A 19,125-nucleotide genomic window follows, 5' to 3' on the forward strand; every position below is an offset into this window, starting at 1 on the left:
TGCAAAAGAGGAATAACAGGGTAGTATTCATGGGTTCATGGACCATTCAGAAATCTGACGGCAGAGGGGAAGAAGCTGTTCCTAAAATATTGAGTGTGGATCTTCAGGCTCTTGTACTTCTTCCCTGATGGTAATAATATGAAGAGGGCATGTCCCAGATGGTGAGGGTCCTTAATGATGGATGCCACCTTCTTGAGGCAGCACCTCTTTAAGATGTCCTCGATGGCGGGGAGGGTTGCGCTTCCCTTAAGCATACTCAGTTCACTGGAAAATTTATCATGCTGCTGTGTAACATGGAAAAATAGTGAAATAAAAGTGTTTTTGAGTAGTAGAAGTAGCAACAAATGGTCCAGAAAATCTGCTGGCCCAACACTTCCAAAGACCCAAGAGCATCAGATTATCATAGTTTTGCCTTAAAAAAAATCAAACATCTTAGCACCAGCATAGGGCAGCACAGAGGCACAGTAGTTAGTACCGTTGAATCACAGCTCCAGAGGCTTTTTGTCTATGTAGAGTTTGTATATTCTTCCCATGCCTGTGTGCATTTCTGCCAGCTGCTCTTGTTTCCTCCACGATCTCAAAGATGTGCTGGTAGATTACATGGCTACTGTAAATGACACCAAGTGTAGTAAAAAAGGATAAGTGTAGTAAAAGGTGGTAAAAAAACGAAGGGAGTTGATGGGATACATGAGGGAGAACAGGGAAATAAGAAGAGGAATGATATTGAGGGATTATTTTCCTGCAAACTGGCATTGACTCAATGAGCCTCGGGTTCACTGCATAAATAGTGTTTTTGCAGACAATTGGAAAGGAGAACCTTCCATAGCCATTGGAACTTAGAATCCAACATGTTGATTTATGTATTTACTCATATTATCTTATTAGATTTGTTTTTTGAAGCAGGTTGCTTTATCTGAACATATTTTCAAAACACAGTCACACTTGATGCACAGAAATGCACTTGATTTGGTGCTGAAAATCAGGTTCTAGAATGTGCATGAAGGCCTTGTGTCACATGCCTCCCTAGGCCATGAACAGGTATCAGTGGATCCAAATTTCAGCTCAAGGAGTCGAAAACAAGACAAAGAACATAGGAAAATTAATCTCTAACTAATCCACCAGTTAAAAACAACCTGGAACATGATATAAAAAAACTGTAAAAATTGTTATCTATCCTGAGATTTAAACCATTCAATCTCACTAAGCCATTAAGCCTTAATCAAACATTCTTTATTTTTCTCCAGTGATTATCTTCGATCGTATTTTGTGTTACCCAGTGCCACAGAGCAACTAAAAATAAATAGCTGGCTGCAGAATATTCATTCCCATTGATTGGTTTGTTTAAAGAAAACTAGTAGGTGATTAAGGGATCATAATCTATATTGAGATTGAAATGAAGGAGCCATACATATGGTAGGCCAAAGGGCCTGTTCCTGTGTTGTACTGTTCTGCATTCCATGTCTATAAGATAGCTGTCCTCTGAAGAAAGCCTGAGCAGAATGGGCCAAAACTCTGGAGTTTAGAAGAATGAGAGTTGATCTAGTTGAGACATATAGCATTCTGAGGGGGTTGAAACGATTGATCCGGTAAAGAAGTTTCCCTGATGGGATAATCTACAAGGGGCATGGTACCAGAATAAAGAGTCAGCCCCTTAAGGCCGAAAAAGGAGGGAATCTTTAAAATTCTCTACTCTACTGTTGAGTGAGTTGAGTACCGAATGTTGAGTCATTAATACTAAAAGCTGAGATTGATTTTTGGACTATTGAGGAATCAAGAGTTAAATGAACTTAAATTAGCTTTGAGACCAAGATCTAATCAGCCATGATCTTATTCAATGGTGAAGCAGGCTCAGGGGACTGTTCAGCCTAAACCTGCTCCTATTTTTCTGTATGTTATTGTTCAAAGACAAATTTAATACATCCATTGTGATCTTGGGTACTTCATGTACTTCATGCAGTATTAATATATTCATGGTAAGTTACTTTTTCTTAACAGACTATACAGTCAAATACACTATTGTTACATTATCAATCAATTTGTTTTTAGTTTGCTCAGAATCTGACAAATTTTGAAATAATGCTTTAATTAAATTATCAATATATCGAGAAACAGTAATCAATACCCTCAAGTACATTAAATAAGATTCCCAAATGCACTATAAATTAGATAGTTATTGCAGGCAGAATGGAATACCAAACTACTTGGCATTCTTGCTTTGTTCTTACAATTTGCAATCACAATTTAAACCCTTGATTGAATACTACCCTGTAATATAATTATAAGACCGAATGTACTTAAAAATCTAACATAGAAAATAATTTGCAGATTAGTTGACATTCAGTTAAAAAATACAGTTAATAATACGTTTTCTGCAAATATCACAGCTAGCTTATATCAAAGCGCTTTTCTCCAAGTAAAACAGTTATCCATCCATTTAATGTTTTAGGAAAGCATGAAAAATTATATCAGGATTTGACCAAATCCATTCATTGCAGTCTTCTTTCAAGGTTATTCTCAGAGTGAAAGGAATTATTCCAAGCTGATAGTGGTTAATATTAATGATGAGGCATCATCTTCTGATTGAAGCTAGGTATGCATACCAAAACAGAGCTACCAAATTTGCAAACAGCACCCGGAACTGCAAAACAAATAGCAAAGGAAAACAATAATTAACAGACAAGAATTTCATCCTAATTGTTACAGCGTTCATAATAATTAACAAATAGCAATTTAGTATCATGAGAAGTGAACCATTCCCTTTACATCCTGGGTTTAAATGCTTAAATTCTTGGAGTTTGTGAACCATCAACCCAAAAATTATTTCATCTGCTTTCTACCGATCTACCTGTTGATATTGAAACTTTTTGTCTAAGGGGCATCCAAAACTTGCTATGTTTGTTTGTAACAGAGAACATAAAGTATGTGGTGGTCATGGTTGCTCAATACTATAAAACAGAAAACAATTGAGTCTCTGTAGTAGATTTACATCATGTAGGATAGGTACTCAGAATTATAGAAAAAGATAGGAATTTAAGGGTATTACAGATCAGGTTGCTATTTGGTGACTGTCTCTTTAAACTATAGTACAGTAGTGTGTGTGTGGTATCATCATGGCAATAAGATAACAACGTGCTGACGTTTGTTCAGGGAGTCAGTGAGAAGAAGAAGAAGAGAGAGAGAGACACTGCCTGCTGGTCTCTGTATTGATGGATGAAGAACAGTAACTGTGTCTGTCACTACAATCCACGTATGCATTTTTGGAGCAATCCAGTGGAGTCCACTTTGTCGTTAACCTGTGTGGACAGCCACGTCTCGAATGCCTTTCGGGGTGGCAGACACTTCGAAACAAAGCAATGGAGATCATCAGTGATTGAGGTGTCGTATGGGTTCCATCGTGGAACATCTGGATTTCATAAATTCTCTCTATATTCTCTACGTTTTCTCTTCAGTCAACGGTGGTTTTGCAAAAGCCTTTGCTCACGTTTCACCTTACGACTTGCTGAACTGAACTTTGAGAACTATTCCTGGACTTGGGAGTTTGGGAATTTGCCACACACACACTTCGAGTTTAGTTTTTGGGGTTAATGTTTAATATCTAAAATTTTTACTTTTCTTATTATTATAAGTAGTTATTAGTAAAATAGTTTCTAACACTTATACATGACTCGGTGTGTTTCTTTAGTTGCTGGTACATAACAAGGGTCAGAACTGATCAACCATGAATTGAACTGAACAAACATTGTGATGAGGGCATTTGGAAGAAAAACATTTAAAAGTTATGCCCATGTTTAATATATCAAACGAAAAACACTTTATGCTATTTTTATATGCTTGCAGTTGTGATCTCACACAGCAAGGGATACGGAACACCTTGTGAACTTGCAAAGCCGCACAACTAAAATGACTCTCAAATTTAGGGTTTCTTAGTTACCAGGAAAGGTATCAAGAATTGGCCTTTTTTTGTAGGAAAGCACAGGATTATGATTCTTTTAAAATGATGAGAGAATTAAATTTTATCCACCTGAATCAGTTATGGTCAGACAAGAAGACAATTGTATCAAGTTCTTAGACAAAAATTAAAATTCAGCCATGTGTTTGCCCTGAGCAATCCCAACAACTGTCCATAGCAACCCCCATAGCAATCCCCTTTTGCTGTAAACAGATCAACAGTTCTGGCAGCATCCTTATGAATCATCTCTGTGCCGACACTAGTGCAGCCAAATCTTTCTTGCAATATGGTGACCAGAATTGTGGACTCAAGTTGTGACTTACCTCATGTTATATACAAGCATAACTTCCCTTTTCCTATATCCTTTGACCAATAAAGGAAGCACAGAATTCCTTACACCTTTTTAACTATTGTATTGACTTACCCCATCTATGTTGAAGATCTGTGGACATGAAGTCAAAGGTCCTTCTATTCCTCCAAAATTCTCAGTATCCTCTCATTTATTGTGTAGTCTCTTGCCTTGTTGAACCTCCCCAAATGCATTACCTCATACTTCTGTAGAGTGAATCACATTTGCCACTTTTCTGCCTAACTGATATCGATATCCTCCTGTAATCTAAAGCTTTCCTGCGTACTGCCAATCACATGGCTAGTTTTTGAATCATCTACAAGCTTCTTTATCATGCCCCTGATATTTTAGTTATCATTAACATATACTACAGACACCAAAAGACCATGTACTGAACCCTCTGGAACCCAACTGCAAACACAGTGACTGGAGTGCGAGGAAACTGCTTCATCAAGATTGTGCCACTGAGTCAACCAAAACATGCAATAACTGACTAGAGGGTTTCAAGATAGGTGAGTTGAATATGGAGCTGCTGGCACATTACCTTTCTTACCAGCAGCATTATAGTATTATACAGGAGTATCTTGAAAATGGCTGCTCTAACATATTGACAGTGCTGAACGATCTAGGCAAAACATCCAGACATAATACCAATCAGCAAATGTACTTTACCTGAACAGGCACATAATTAATGTTAATGTACTGAAAAATGGTCCAAACTTTCCAATTCATTTTCAGTGCTATCCAGTATCCAGTCTGCATCTTGTCCTTTAGTGCCTTCAAGTTCTTTCCCTATTGCAGACAGAATATTTTTGATCACTTTAGTAATTCATTCTGCTCATTATAGCCAATTGATATAAAGAAAAATTAAACCATCTCAAAGCACTCTATAAAATTAATTACTTTTCCAGTGACTTCTGCTAGCTAGCAGGCAAAGTAGCATTCCACATCAGCAATGTCCCACAAACAGGAAACATTGATTAGAAGAGAATATTGGGCAGATCACCTGCAAAACTCCTTGTTTTTCTTCAAGTAGTTCCATGGAATCTTTCATGACCACCCAAGTCACTGAAACAGGCAGACAAAACCTTGGTTTAATCTCTCATTTGGACAGCACCTCCAGCAATGCAGCAGTCCCACAATGCTGTGTTGATGTGCCAGCCTTCACTGCACTGTTACATGGGATATGAATTCACAACCTAGAGATAGCAGTGCTTCCGATTGCATGATGCAAACACTAAAGCCCAATTAAACCTAGTTTACCTCTGTTCATGGCTCTTCATTCTTCCATTGAAAATAAATATGTAGCGATTAGATTACACTCATTTATGTTGGGCTAAATGGCCACTATGATATGCCTAAATGCCAAGTCACCAAAAAAAAACAGTGATTGGGGCATTCTTCCCTAAAGGAATCATTATTGTGGTTTAGTCCTCTTAAGGAATGTTAAAACCAGAATTGTGCATTTCACGTATGCTGATACTTGTTAAGCAGGCATGCATGAATTCAACTGCATGCTGAACTAAAGGAAAAGAGTCAATATTGTTAGAGGGCTAGCAGCACATGGGTGTGTTGCAGGAGATCTAATGAGCATGGAGTCGGCTGATTGTGCCCCAGGGCCATGCATGATCCTTAGCCCCTGCAATATGTGGTAGCCATTTGGTCACGTCAAGGGATCCATGAACTGCTAACTGCTGCTGGCAACCAAGTATTATATGAATAAAAATGTTTCAACATATAACAATGATATCCTGGGGGCCAGTTTAAATCACACAGATTTCACTACTTTCAACATGATATTTTTCTTGCTGAACTGTGAGTTAATTATGAAGAATGTAAATCACAATTTTTTTGATCCAATTTCTGTTGTTAGGTCATGAATGGCACCACAAATCTTGATGATATCATCATATGCATAAAAAGTGACATGGAAATGACTAGAACTACCTGGATTAAATTTATCATTGGCAGGATTCCAACAAGAAATGGATGCAAGCACTTCAAAGCATGCCAAAAATCATATATTTTGCTATACGAGCTTAAAAAAAGATGCATTTTTTTTCTAATCCAATTAACAGGCAAAGGAACCTAAAGTTGTTCCTGACCACACAATTCTTGTGGCTCTTGAATGACAAAGCCATGCAATTGCAGTGGCTGGAGGGTTATTGCAAACGTATATTATTCCTTGAGTGGATTATTTTTGACAACATTCCTAAATTTATCTATGCAGCAAATCGTATGCCCATTTGTTCTCAATGTCATAACCTATATTTACCTGTTCTACTGTGATAAACAGTGAACCGCATAAAGTTTCCACCATTTAAGCGTTTAATTTATGAGATGTGGCTGGTCATTGAATTTTGTTTAATGCAGCAAGCAGTTTCATTAAAATGTATAGTCACCAAATAAAACAAAAATTTTTCTAATTTATTCTAGTGACAAGGCAATATTCATATGTAATTACCTTTGATTGCAAAACAAGTTTATTCATTACATTGCTTGCTTTGTACTTACAAAGGTTTAGTACAATGGAGTGTTTAGTCTAACAAGTTTAAGTTCAGGGCATTGTTATTTTAAGTTCATAAACGGTGTCAGGTATTAAGAATCCCTTTGATCTTCAGATTCCAGATGTAACCAAAGCAATTAAGCAATCTCTTTTTTTTAGATAGAGATACAAATCTGGACATTCTGAGTGATGTACAAATTTGCGTTGCAAGTTTGATATTACCAAAAAAATTGGCAAAGGGTCATATATTCTCAACTCAGAGGAAGAAATATAAATTAAATATTGTGTTATCATGAAATCTGGTAGATTAACTTTCTACTAGTTCAGTACATGCTTTTAATACACCTGTTTTGAAGCTTATAGCTCACTTAAAACCCTCCCAATCATGGTCTATTGAAACAACAATATAATTCAACACACCCTTCGCTGAACACTCATCCACATGAATTAAAAGCAGCAGGCAGTAACTCAGCTCCTTAAGCTTGCTCCACCGTTTACTAAGATCATAATTGACCTGTCACCTCAACCCTGCATTCCCATTTACCTTCCGTAACCCTTCACCTCCTTCTTTATTAGGTAACTATCTACCTCTGCCTTCAAAATATTCAAAGACTCCAATTCTACTGTCCTCTGAAGAAGCAAGTTCCAAAGACCCATGACCATCTTAGAGAAAAAAAGTTCTAGATACTCCCACAAGAAGAAACATCCTCTCCATGTCTACCAGTCAAGACCCCTCAGAATCTTCTGTTTAAATCATCACCTGTTACGGATTAGGTTACTATTGGTGAATGTCCCTTTAAGACATAGCACTCTGTGTGTGTGTGTGTGTGTGTGTGTGTGTGTGTGTGTGTGTGTGTGTGTGTGTGTGTGTGTGTGTGTGTGTGTGTGTGGCGTGATGACCACCACAACAGGAGATAAGGGCATGATGACATTTTGGAGCAGACAGTCAGAGTCAGCTGGAGAGAGAGAGAGAGAGAGAGAGAGAGAGAGAGAGAGAGAGAGAGAGAGAGGGAGGGAGAGAGAGGGAGAGAGAGGGAGAGAGAGGGAGAGAGAGGGAGAGAGAGGGAGACACACACACACACCTGCCTGCTGGTCTCTGTATCAATGGATGAAAAACAATGACTGTGACTGTCACTACAATCCACGTATGGATTTTTGGAATAATCCGGTGGAGTCCACTTTGTCGTTAACCTGTAGAAGCAAACAGGTATTTGTGTGGATGGCCATGTCTCGAATGCCTTTCGGGGTGGCAGGTACTTCGGAACAAAGGAATGCAGATCATCAGTGATTGAGGTGTCGTATGGGTTCCATCGTGGAACAATTGGATTTCGTAACTTCTCTCTATTTTTTCTCTACATTTCCTCTTCAGTCAACGGTGCTTTTGCAGAAACCTTTGCTCACGTTTCACCTTATGGCTTGCTGAACTGAACTTTGAGAACTATTCCTGGACTTGGAGTTTGGGAATTTGCCACACATACACTTCAAGTTTAGTTTTTGGGGTTAATGTTTAAGATCTAACATTTTTACTGCTAACATTTTAACATTTTTACTTTTATTTTCCTTATTATCATTAGTAGTTATTAATAAAATAGTTTTTAACACTTATACATGACTCAGTGTGTTTCTTTTGTTGCTGGTACGTGACACACCTCTCTCCCTTCTAAACTCTTGCAGATACAAGATTAACCTGTCCCCACCCACCCGGGTCATTCTCTCTTCCCTCCTCTTCCATCAGGTAGAAGATACAGGAGCCTGACGGCACGTACCACCAGGCTTAAGGACAGCTTCTACCCCACTGTGATAAGACTATCGAACGGTTCCTTTATACGATGATATGGACTCTGACCTCACGATCTACCTTGTTGTGACCTTGCACCTTATTGCACTGCACTTTCTCTGTAGCTGTCACTTTACTCTGTACTGTTATTGTTTTTACCTGTACTACCTCAATGAACTCTGTACTAACTCAATGTAACTGCACTGTGTAATGAATTGACCTGTACGATCAGTATGCAAGACAAGTTTTCACTGTACCTTGGTACAAGTGATAATAGTAAACCAATACCTCAGCATCAATTCCCTCAATGAGAAAAGACCATTTATACCAAATCTTGGTTTGCTGATAGCTAGCCAATCTTCTATCCACACCAATATGTTAACTCCTACACCAAGAGCTTTTATTTTCTGCGATAACCTTTGATGTGGCACCTTATCAAATGCCTTCTGGAAGTCTTAGTAGATATGTCCACTGGTGTTCCTTTATCCAAAGCACATACTGCTTCTTGAAAGAACTGCAATAACTTAATATTGTGTAATGAATCTGTTAACATCATTTTTAATAACAATAAGCCAATATGAACAAATAACAACAAGCAAGGCAAGAAGAAATCTACAGCAATGGGAGGTTACTAGTTTTCTTGTCAAAATCATAAATGGTTTCATACACTAAATGATTTTTTAGGTTAAAAAGTTTTGGGAGGGTAGGACATCGACAAAAAAAAATTATCTTGAGCATTGTTATAATAGGGAAACAGATTTATTAATTAAAGCCTATAAGTTACTCTTCACTGCTTTTTTCCCTAGTGTTGAATGATCAATAAGTTAATTGAAACAATTTATTCAATAGGATTTTTATTCTCACCCAGAATAGATAAATATAGATTTATATTGAGTTGTCATGTCAGAACTACTATCCTGGACAACAAATGTGAAATAGTTTCCACTAATGTCACAGTGCTTTTAAATGTTTAAGTGCATTGAAGTATTGTTTTGTTATTGATCACTGTTGAGGAAATTGGAAATATAATTTAAAAAATACAGTAGTTCATGCATCCGCTGGGAGAATTATAACTAGAAGAACAAAGTGGAGTTGTTAGGGTGATGAATGCATTGGTTTCTATTATTGATTTATTCTAATGTTAAATTTATGATTTAGTCTTTTGGTTTTCATTGAATAAAAAGTCCTCTGCTCAGTCTTCTCAAAGTCCCAACATCTGAGTAGTCATTCTCTCTTATAGAGAACCTATAGCTTCTTCATCTGAAATTTTATAACTCCATACCATGCTACAGATGTTGCAAGCTAACTATGTCTTTACCATATTTGCTTGTCCATAATATCTATTCTGACATCATAACAAACACTAGGACCCACCTCGAGTAGAGAAATCACCACAAAAAAAAGAGCAAGGAATGCTGGGGCAAACATCAGTCGGTCCAGCAGAAGTCTTTTTACTTGGGAGTAGGGAACATTGGATGGAATCAGTTTATCGAGATAGAGATAGAAGTAATGACTTAGAGGACCCGTGAAAACCAATCTGAAATAGAAAATAAAAAGGACAAACATATTTTAAATGAAGCAAAGTAACTGGAAATATTTATATTCTCTTTTATTAGGCTTTAATAATAAATGTTTGAAAAAAAATTAATTACAGGAATTATTCCAGCTGTGGCAAGGAGACACAGAGCAATAATTGATAATTCAAGTACCTCAGGAGCAAATAAATCAATTAATGACCAAATAAGACAGAATGGAACAGTTCCCAAATTAGTACTTGAGAAGCTGCAGACTATCCTGTTGTGAAACCAACCCATATTGGGCCAAGGCCAAAACAAAAAAATGATACAGAAGGACTTTGGTGGCAAAGGGGCTGAGTAAAAATGGGCAATGTTGCAGAGGTGAAAAAAACTGTGCTGATGAAGAGGTTATGAAATCTACAGCTCAGTTCAAAACCATACAGCATACCAAATATGTGTATAATCTAGTCTCATTCAGTCTTAGACGGTGGCTGGAAAGAAAAAATGGAAATGGTAGCAACATTATAGAGATTGTGGTGACACCTGTGGGCAGTTTGTTGTTGTCTTCCCAGTTTTAAATGCAAGACATTTTTGACCCACGCAGGATTAAGTATGGGACAAATGGATGGATAGTGCAGAGCAGTCAAGGAGTTAAATGAAGTACAGAATATCAGTGAATGTGTGCCCAAGGGTAAAAAGATAAATGATGAAAAAGATGGGAGCTGTTTATCTAATAACTCATCTTACAGATGTATCTTTCACCTCAAAATTAGGAAATCCAAATCTACCATCATTGGACCTGTGGCATAAATGCAGTGCCTATTCTCCCCTGACCAATTTCTTAGGCTGATTGACAATTCAGATGAGGTAAAAGAACCCATAAATGTTGATTAGATAGAAATTGAATCATTCAAATCTAGCATAATTGGACTGGGTGATGGATGTACAACATTGAAGGAGTGCAGCATAGCTAGTAGCAGTTGAGAACTGAAGAGTGAAGAAAATATTTAATCAAGAGTTAAGTTTTCATTTGGCAAAATTAATTTTGCATTCAATCATCATATTAAATAGAGTCAACTAGACCTTGGAATGCAGCAATTTGCTTCTTCCATTACAATAGAATTTTTGTTTCTGTGGCTGGTGTGTATCAAAATTTAATAGGTATAAATAGTGCGATGAAAAAAAAGATTTTTACCGAAGTAATTGATGATCACATTTACTGAAAACATAAACTGCACTTCTGAATCCCTGCGGGAGGTAGTATTCCGTGGTAACCCATGGCTACATGATATAATCACATTATTGTGTCTCTTAATGACACCAATAATCTACATCAAACATTTCTGCTTAGATTTAATTCTGTAGCAAGGTTACTTAAGAATGTGTGGCAATACTTCTGCTTGCTGATATGACACTGACTGGACCTCATTGAATTTGCTAGGTCCATTTAATTTCAACATTTTGAAGCAACTCCCATACCTAGTTTGAACTTGCTCCTTAAGGCTAGCGAAATTTGGCATGTCCCCTTTAACCCTCACCAATTTTTATTGATACACCATAGAAAGCATCCCATCCAGATGCATCACGGGTTGGTATGGCAACTGCTCTGCCCAGGACTGCAAGAAACTGCAGAGAGTTGTGAACACAGCTCAGCACATCATGGAAACCAGCCTCCCCTCCATGGACTCTGTCTACACTTCTCACTGCCTCAGTAAAGCAGCCAACATAATCAAAGACACCCACCCACCCCGGACATTCTCTCTTCTTCCCCCTCCTATTGGGCAGAAGATACAAAAGCCTGAAAGCATGTACCACCAGACTCAAGGACAGCTTCTGTCCCACTGTTATAAGATGATTGAATGGCTCCCTAGTAACATAAGGTGGACTCTTAACCTCACAATCTACCTCATTATGGCCTTGCACCTTTTTGTCTACCTGCACTGCACTTTCTCTGTAACTGTAACCCTTTATTCTGCATTGTTATTGTTTTCCCTTGTACTACCTCAATGCACTGTTGTAATGAAAGAATCTGTATGGAGAGCATGCAAGACAAGATTTTCACTGTACTTCGGTACACGTGACGATAATAAACCAATTTACCAATGACTGATTTGAGATCTGATCTTTTGGCATCTATAGCAGCGTATATTCATATTAGCCTTTAGCTGAAAAGGAAATAAGTCTGTGAATCCTACATTGGAGCAGGGATTCAGATTTCTTTTTGAGATTTTGTTGGTCAAAAATAAGGGGAAGTTGGTCAAATCCAAGGGAAGATAGATCTTCAATGTGTATCCCAGTTTAAGAAAGTGGCTTAGGGTACAAACACCATTCCAGCAATCATTGCAAGGCTGCTCAGTAAAGGAAGTTCAATTGTCTAATCTAGTTTAACCTTGGGAAATGGAAATAGTCATATCCAGCACCAGTGCTTGTTTAGTATTTCTTTTCACTCTGCTCTCCCTTTCTTGAGAAATCTCCTATTTACCTGAAATATTTACGTGGTACCAGATCATTATGCATATTAATCTTCTGTTCCAACTGAAGATAGGAAATAGGAACAGAAGCAGACTATTCATGCCCTTGTCCCTGTTCAATAAGATCGTGGCTGTCTTTTACCTCTGTGCCAATTTCCTACACTAACCCCATATCCTTTGATTCCTTTAACATCTTAAAATTTATTGATCATCATCTTGAATATACTCAGTGACAGAGCCTTCACATGCCTCTTGCATAGAGAATTCAAAAAACTAACCACCATGAAAATTTTCTTCTCAAATCTGTTTGAATGGTTGACACTTTATTTTGAGACTGTGATCCCTGGTTCTAGACACATGGCCATGGGAAACATCAATTCAGCATCTACCTGTCAAACCCCATTAGAATTTTTTTATGTTTCAATGATAATATCTCCCATTTTTCTAAACTCAATGGAGTGCAGACTTAGCATTCTTAATCTTTCCTCATAATCTTCCCTCCCTGGGGGAGCGGACAGGGAGGGCAGAGACAGAGGCTGATGGATGATAGGTGGAACCAGATAAGGGAGGGTTCTTGAGCAGATGGAACCAAGTTGGGGGGAGGGATCATAGGAAAAGTGAATCAAGGCAGAAGAAACCCAGGTGGATTGACATGTGGGTGATGAATAGATGGTATCAGGTGGGGGAGGGGAATGCTGGTAATGAGAGGGTAGGGATAGAAAATGTGGGGAGAAGTAGGGTGAATTGGTGTTAGTGGGAAAGGAACTTGGGGGGTAGGTTATCTGAAATTGGAAAATTCAATGTTCACACCATTGATTACAGACTATTCAAGAGGATGAGGTATTTTTTTTCTAGTTTGCGCTTGGCTTCAGCATGGCAGTGGAGAAGACAGAGGACAGACAGGTCGGTGTGGTAATGGGAAGGGCAGTTGAAATGACATGCAACCAGAAGCTCAAAATGGCATTGCAGAGTGCAGGTGCTCAAATAGTTACTTGCTCTGTACTTAGATACAGAGGAGGCTACACTGTGAACACTGAATGAAATAGGCGAGGTTGGAGGAGGTGTATGCGAATCTCTCCCTCACCTAGAAGGACTGTTTAGGTCTCTGGATGTTGGTGAGGGAGGAGGTGAAGGGACAAGTGTTGGAGCTCCAATGGCTGAAGGGGAAAGTGCTAGGGATCAGGAAGGGATCAACATCCCAGCACTGAAGGTGTCATTACACTCTGCCAGCTCCAATAGGCAAGCCACATACTTTGGTGTTCTGGATGTTTAATGTAAACCCAATTATTTTGTGTGCTTCAGTGACAGCGACAACAATGACTTGGAGCTTAGCCTTTGAATGCACACATACACAAGCACAAACATAAACATTATACTTAAATGTAGAATTGAAAAGTAGGGGGAAGAGATAGTAGCTCAAGGCTTTCTTACCCAAATACTCCAAATCTGATAGGGCCTCCAAAGCTTAGATTCTTCGTTATACTTAGACCCTTACTTCGCTGCTCCATAACTTGAGACAAAACATTTCCAAGCCCTGAGAGAATGCCACTGGAAGGGTAAGGAATAAAGATATTTGAGCATATTCAGAAGTTGATTCTCCTTCTCCTGTTAGGGAACTAAGGGGTCTTATACTGGAAGGCACTGGAAAGATACAAGAGTGAAGGCAAGCTCTTACTTCTTATTCTATATTTTCTTACTTCTACATAATGAAAAGTGACAACAGCAATTATATTGAAATATTCATATAAGGCACTATCTCTCATTTTACTATAGCACAGGAACAGATGTAGGTCTTTCAGTTCTTTGACCTAATTCCACCATTGTCAGAACATGGCTGATCTGCATCTTAACTCCTGTCACAAACCAGCAACAAAAGAAACACACTGAGCATGACTCAGTGTTAAAAACTATTTTATTAATCACTACTTATGATAATACGTAAAATAAAAGTAAAAATGTTAGTATGTTAGAATTCAAAAATGTTAAACCTCGAACGTTAACCCCAAAACTAAACTCTTCGTGTGTGTGTGTGTGACAAAGTCCAAAACTCCCAGTTCCGGAATGGTTCTTAAAGTTCAGTTCCGCAAGCCATAAGGTGAAACATGAGCAAGGGCTTCTTCAACAACCACCGTTGTCTGAAGATAAGATGTAGATGTAGAAAAACATAGAGAGAGTACATACAAAATCCAAATGTTCCACGATGGAACCCAAACGACACTTCAGTGTTTACTCGGTAGTGACTTCCTCACCCCGAAAAGCATCCGAACCGTGGTCGTCCACACACAAATACCTGTTTCCTTCTACAGGTCAGCAACAAAGTGAACTCCACCGGATTACTTCCAACTTCCATACATGGATTTCAGTGGCAAACACAGTTATTGTTTCTCATCCATCGATAGAGAAAACAAGCAGGCTGGTGTCTCTCTCCCTTCTCTCTCTCTCTTTCTTCTTCTAACTTCTTCAACCACGTCATTACGTCCTTTATCTTCTATTGACGTAAGCACGCCCCACACACACATACACACACACTCTCTATCTTAAAGGGACTTTCACTGAGTCCGTAACACTCCAGCTATTCATCTTGGATCCTTAACCCCTAATCTCTTTTTCTAACAAAAACCTGTTTTATATTTTTTTATAGACCATAATTAATTTTAATTTATAATGCAGAGTTCCAGATTTCCATCACACGTTATGTAGAGAATTGTTTTCTTACATAATCTTTGAATAGCCCCAGTCTAATTTTTTTGCTTTCTCAGACTCTCCCACTAGATGATGATTTCTTTCCTCTATCTATCCTATAAAACTTACTTATTCATTTACAGCTTATGTGCATCACTGGTAAGGAGTGCACTTATTGCCCATTCCTCGATACCATCAATCATTTAATGTTGGGCCACTTTTGTGAATCATTGCAATCCATCTGAACGTATTCCCATCATAATCTGGACAATGATGAAAGAACAGCAATAATATTTCCATGTTATTATCAGAATCAGGTTTATTATCACTGATATATGTTGTGAATTTTGTTGTTTTGTGGCAGCAGTACCGTGCAAGACATAAAGACATAAAAATTACCATAAGTTACAAAAACAAATAAATGGTGCAAAAGAGGAATAACGAGGTAGTGTTCGTAGGTTCATGGACTGTTCAGAAATTTGGAATGATCATGTTAAACAGCATACTCAGATCACCTCTTTTTTAATATTTAAAGGAATACAAGCACCTTGCAAAATGTCCACAATTTAACCACATTAACCACTGAATTTTTTTGGCAAATCTCTGCTGCACACCTTTAATGGCCAGCACTTGCTTGCCAAAGTCAGTGCCCAGAACTAAATCCAGGATTTTGTACAGTTATAAAACAAGTTCCCTTTTATATTTCTTTTTTTTTGGATAAAGGCCAATATTCCAGTGGCCTTTATTAATTACATTTTGCAGCCGTCCCCTAGCTTTTAGTAATTTTATACTTGGACATCAAAATTTCTGCCTAACTGTGGTTCTTATCTGCTCATAGTAAAAACAGAATAATTAATCTTCCTTGGGTGCATGTTGGATCACACTAATCCACCCTCTACAGTTTCGTTCAATGCACTCGATCAGTGTCCTTCTGTATTTATCTAAGAGTGTCTAACTTTGACATCAGGAGAAAATGTGTAAAGTGCTCTTTTCCTGTAAGTACATAAATAAAAAAAAACAATGTCCAAGCATTGCTTATTATCATATAGCTGCATATCCATGACCAGAGCCACAAGTCTAACTTTTTATACTCAGTTGTAATAATTATCTTCAATTCTACTTCTTTCCTGCAGACTACAACCGAGTACTTTGTCCAGGGTTTTGTGGTAAATGATTAATTACAGTTAACAACTATTTGTGTGTGCTCTGGACTTTAAGTTAATAATAAAGCTTAAAATGTTTTCTGCTTTAGGATCAAATACAATTTCAGAAGAATATACATGCTTCAGTTAAAAATGACTCCTGATTAGATTTTGACATTCTACTGGTAAATTTTTGTTGATCAACTGCTTTCAAAGGATTTTTGGAATAACACCAGTATTCCCAAATTAAAGAATTTCATTTTGATAGTTTAATACTATAAAAATAATGTAAGTAAACTAGCAACCTAGCTTACAGCTCTTCTTTTTTATTTCAAATAAGATGTAAAAAGGTGGAAAATCTGAATTGATTATCTGCAGTCAAAAACTACCCATTTCAAAAAGAGATGTTTTTGGAAGTACACACTGTAACATAGGCATTCATGCATTCTCTTCAAAGCAATCATCAATTTCAGTTATTTATTTGGCTTTTGAGCAATACATTTTGCTTACAGGTTGGGAATCTTCCAGAAAGTGTGTTTTTAAATCACAACAACAGAGAAACAATCTGATTCTCCAATCGTGCATCTTGTAATGCAGAAAAATCAGCTAACTTTTACTTTTTATTTGTATTTCTTCCATCGTTGTAGATTCTGCTGACAATATTATGAGATCCTCAATGATTTTTCAAACAGGAAAGCTAAAGTTGATAACCCATTTTATTTTATACTTTAAAGCCACATAGAAAACATAACCAGATGGGGTTCTCTTTTCTGGAGCATATCACTGAAAAGAAATGCACAGTTCTACAATATTAAGATGTGCTTCTATTCATTGTTATCATCTGATAAATAGGAATGGGTATGCTGGGTAAACTTGGAAGTGTGGTAACTAGTGAGTGAGCAGGATAACAATAGACTGTAAGAGGACAAATACAGGCTGGAAGAATGACCAGAAATTTACCAGAAGCATGTAGTGATGTACTGTGGCAAAAATAATAATGAGAGTCATCTTAGATTAATAGCACAGTTCCAAAGGATGTGGACAAGCAAGGGGAGTTGGTTCCATACATGCACAAGTCATTGAAAGTGAAAGTATATGTTTATGAAAGCTTCTGACCTTCATAAACAGAAGCATAGATTACAAATATCAAGGAAGTAAATTATGTTAAATCAGTTTGACATATGGATTAGGCTACAACTGGAGCATTGCATCCTCATCTGCTCACCTCCTTTATGAAGGATGCAAAGGCCTCAAGGGCCCACACATAAGATGAACTCAAATGTTTCTGGGCATCGTGGATTTCAGCCACTAGTTAAAATGAGAAGCTGAAGTTGTTCTCTTTGGACCAAAGTTGTGGACTTGATAAAGCTGTGCAAGATCATGACTGGATTAAATATCATTAACTGAGTGAAGCTATTCCCATCGGTGGATGGTTCAGGGACCAGGAAACACCGATTTAAAGTTTTGGACAATGGATACAAGGGCAATGTAAGGAAAAACTTTTATGGAGACAGTGAATGTAACCTGGAACTCACTGCCTGTACAGAAAATGGAAAGAGACTTCTGAAAGGAAATTGGGTGGACACAAGGGAAAGTAATTTGCAGGTCTACCGAGAAAGACTAAAGGAAGGACCAACAAATTACTCTACTGAAAGTCAGCACAGATTCAGTGGGCATAGTGTAATAACCATTTTAATATTATAGAACAACTCTACCATATCTTTTGGACACACGCACAGTATCTATTTCAATCACTCAACTGCACGATCGCCATTTGGCTTACTATTACTGGAAGTGTTCTCAATTGGTCTTAAATCACCTGCCTCAGCTGGCCTGGAACACAAAATGAAACGTTGAACACTGTATTCATGATTATGGGCTCCAGAATTTCACTTCAGCTCATGATTTCCAAGAAGGGCGAACAGTGGAGCGATCAGGCGCTATAGAAAGTCAAAGGAAACACTGAATATTTATACTGGAGAAAAGATAGCCGTGGTTTTAGGAAAGAATATATATAAAACTCAAATAAGTCATTTGACAACTGCAAACTTCATTTGGACTCAAGCTCAGAAAGGAAGGTAAGCTGGTTAAATTATTTCATAAAAAATGAAAGTGTGGGATCGATCCGTCACAAAGACAGTGGAAATGGTGACAGTGAATTCACGAAGAATAAACTAATTAATCAAAATAAGCATTTGAAAGATATGTAGTGTGATATTTTTCGGTCCAGACATGTATTTTCCAGGTCTGTTCATTTATATGCAATTCATAACCAGCTGGGTACATTTATAGTTGGTACACCACGAAAAACCAAGCAACCTCGGCTTTCCATGACGATTTTTGCTCACAAATAAATATAATTCACCATCTTCTTGGGTTCATAAAACACACACTATTGATGAAAATTTACTAGTCAGGTGTATGGTGGCGAATATTTTGGTAAAAATACGAGAAATAAAATAAACACTCAGTTCAAACTCGCATTTGGCATCTCGCAGCATTTCCTCAGGAAGTGCGTACCAGTCCCGATTGAAACATGCCTACCTGGTAACTGACTTAGTCAATACTGGGTACTTCTTGAGCAGAAACAAATATTGTTGCAGCAGGAGTCGGTTGAAAGGCCGGTCGGGTGTGGAACGTCCCGACATCATTCTTCCAAGGCTGAGCTTCAGCAACCTGCCCTCCAACTACTCGTCAACCGCGACTGTACTGACAAATCGCTGAACAACTAC

At 37.8% G+C, this 19,125-nt stretch overlaps 1 protein-coding gene across 1 annotated transcript; it reads right to left on the reverse strand.

Moving 5' to 3' along the window:
- Positions 1-1,009: 1,009 nt before the first annotated feature.
- On the reverse strand, positions 1,010-19,091 carry pxmp2 (peroxisomal membrane protein 2). The gene is made up of 5 exons (XM_052032261.1): positions 18,938-19,091; positions 14,001-14,117; positions 9,956-10,118; positions 4,971-5,090; positions 1,010-2,638 (listed from the first exon to the last, which is right to left on the reverse strand). The coding sequence occupies exons 1-5, from the start codon at positions 19,042-19,044 to the stop codon at positions 2,570-2,572; spliced, it is 576 nt and encodes a 191-aa protein (XP_051888221.1). The 5' UTR covers positions 19,045-19,091; the 3' UTR covers positions 1,010-2,569.
- Positions 19,092-19,125: the final 34 nt, after the last annotated feature.

This window comes from Pristis pectinata, chromosome 17, assembly GCF_009764475.1.
Source record: "Pristis pectinata isolate sPriPec2 chromosome 17, sPriPec2.1.pri, whole genome shotgun sequence".
Taxonomy (NCBI): Eukaryota; Metazoa; Chordata; class Chondrichthyes; order Rhinopristiformes; family Pristidae; genus Pristis; species Pristis pectinata.

What these genes read in the sequence shown, in the direction of transcription:
- pxmp2 (XM_052032261.1), bottom strand. Translation starts at nt 19,044, where the DNA reads ATGATGTCGGGACGTTCCACACCCGACCGGCCTTTCAACCGACTCCTG. An exon ending in TGGTGATTTCTCTACTCGAG is followed by an intron (nt 5,091 to 9,955) that starts GTGGGTCCTAGT and finishes TGTCTGCAATAG; the next exon opens with GGAAAGAACTTGAAGGCACT. An exon ending in TTAATTATGTGCCTGTTCAG is followed by an intron (nt 2,639 to 4,970) that starts GTAAAGTACATT and finishes TTTGTTTTGCAG; the next exon opens with TTCCGGGTGCTGTTTGCAAA.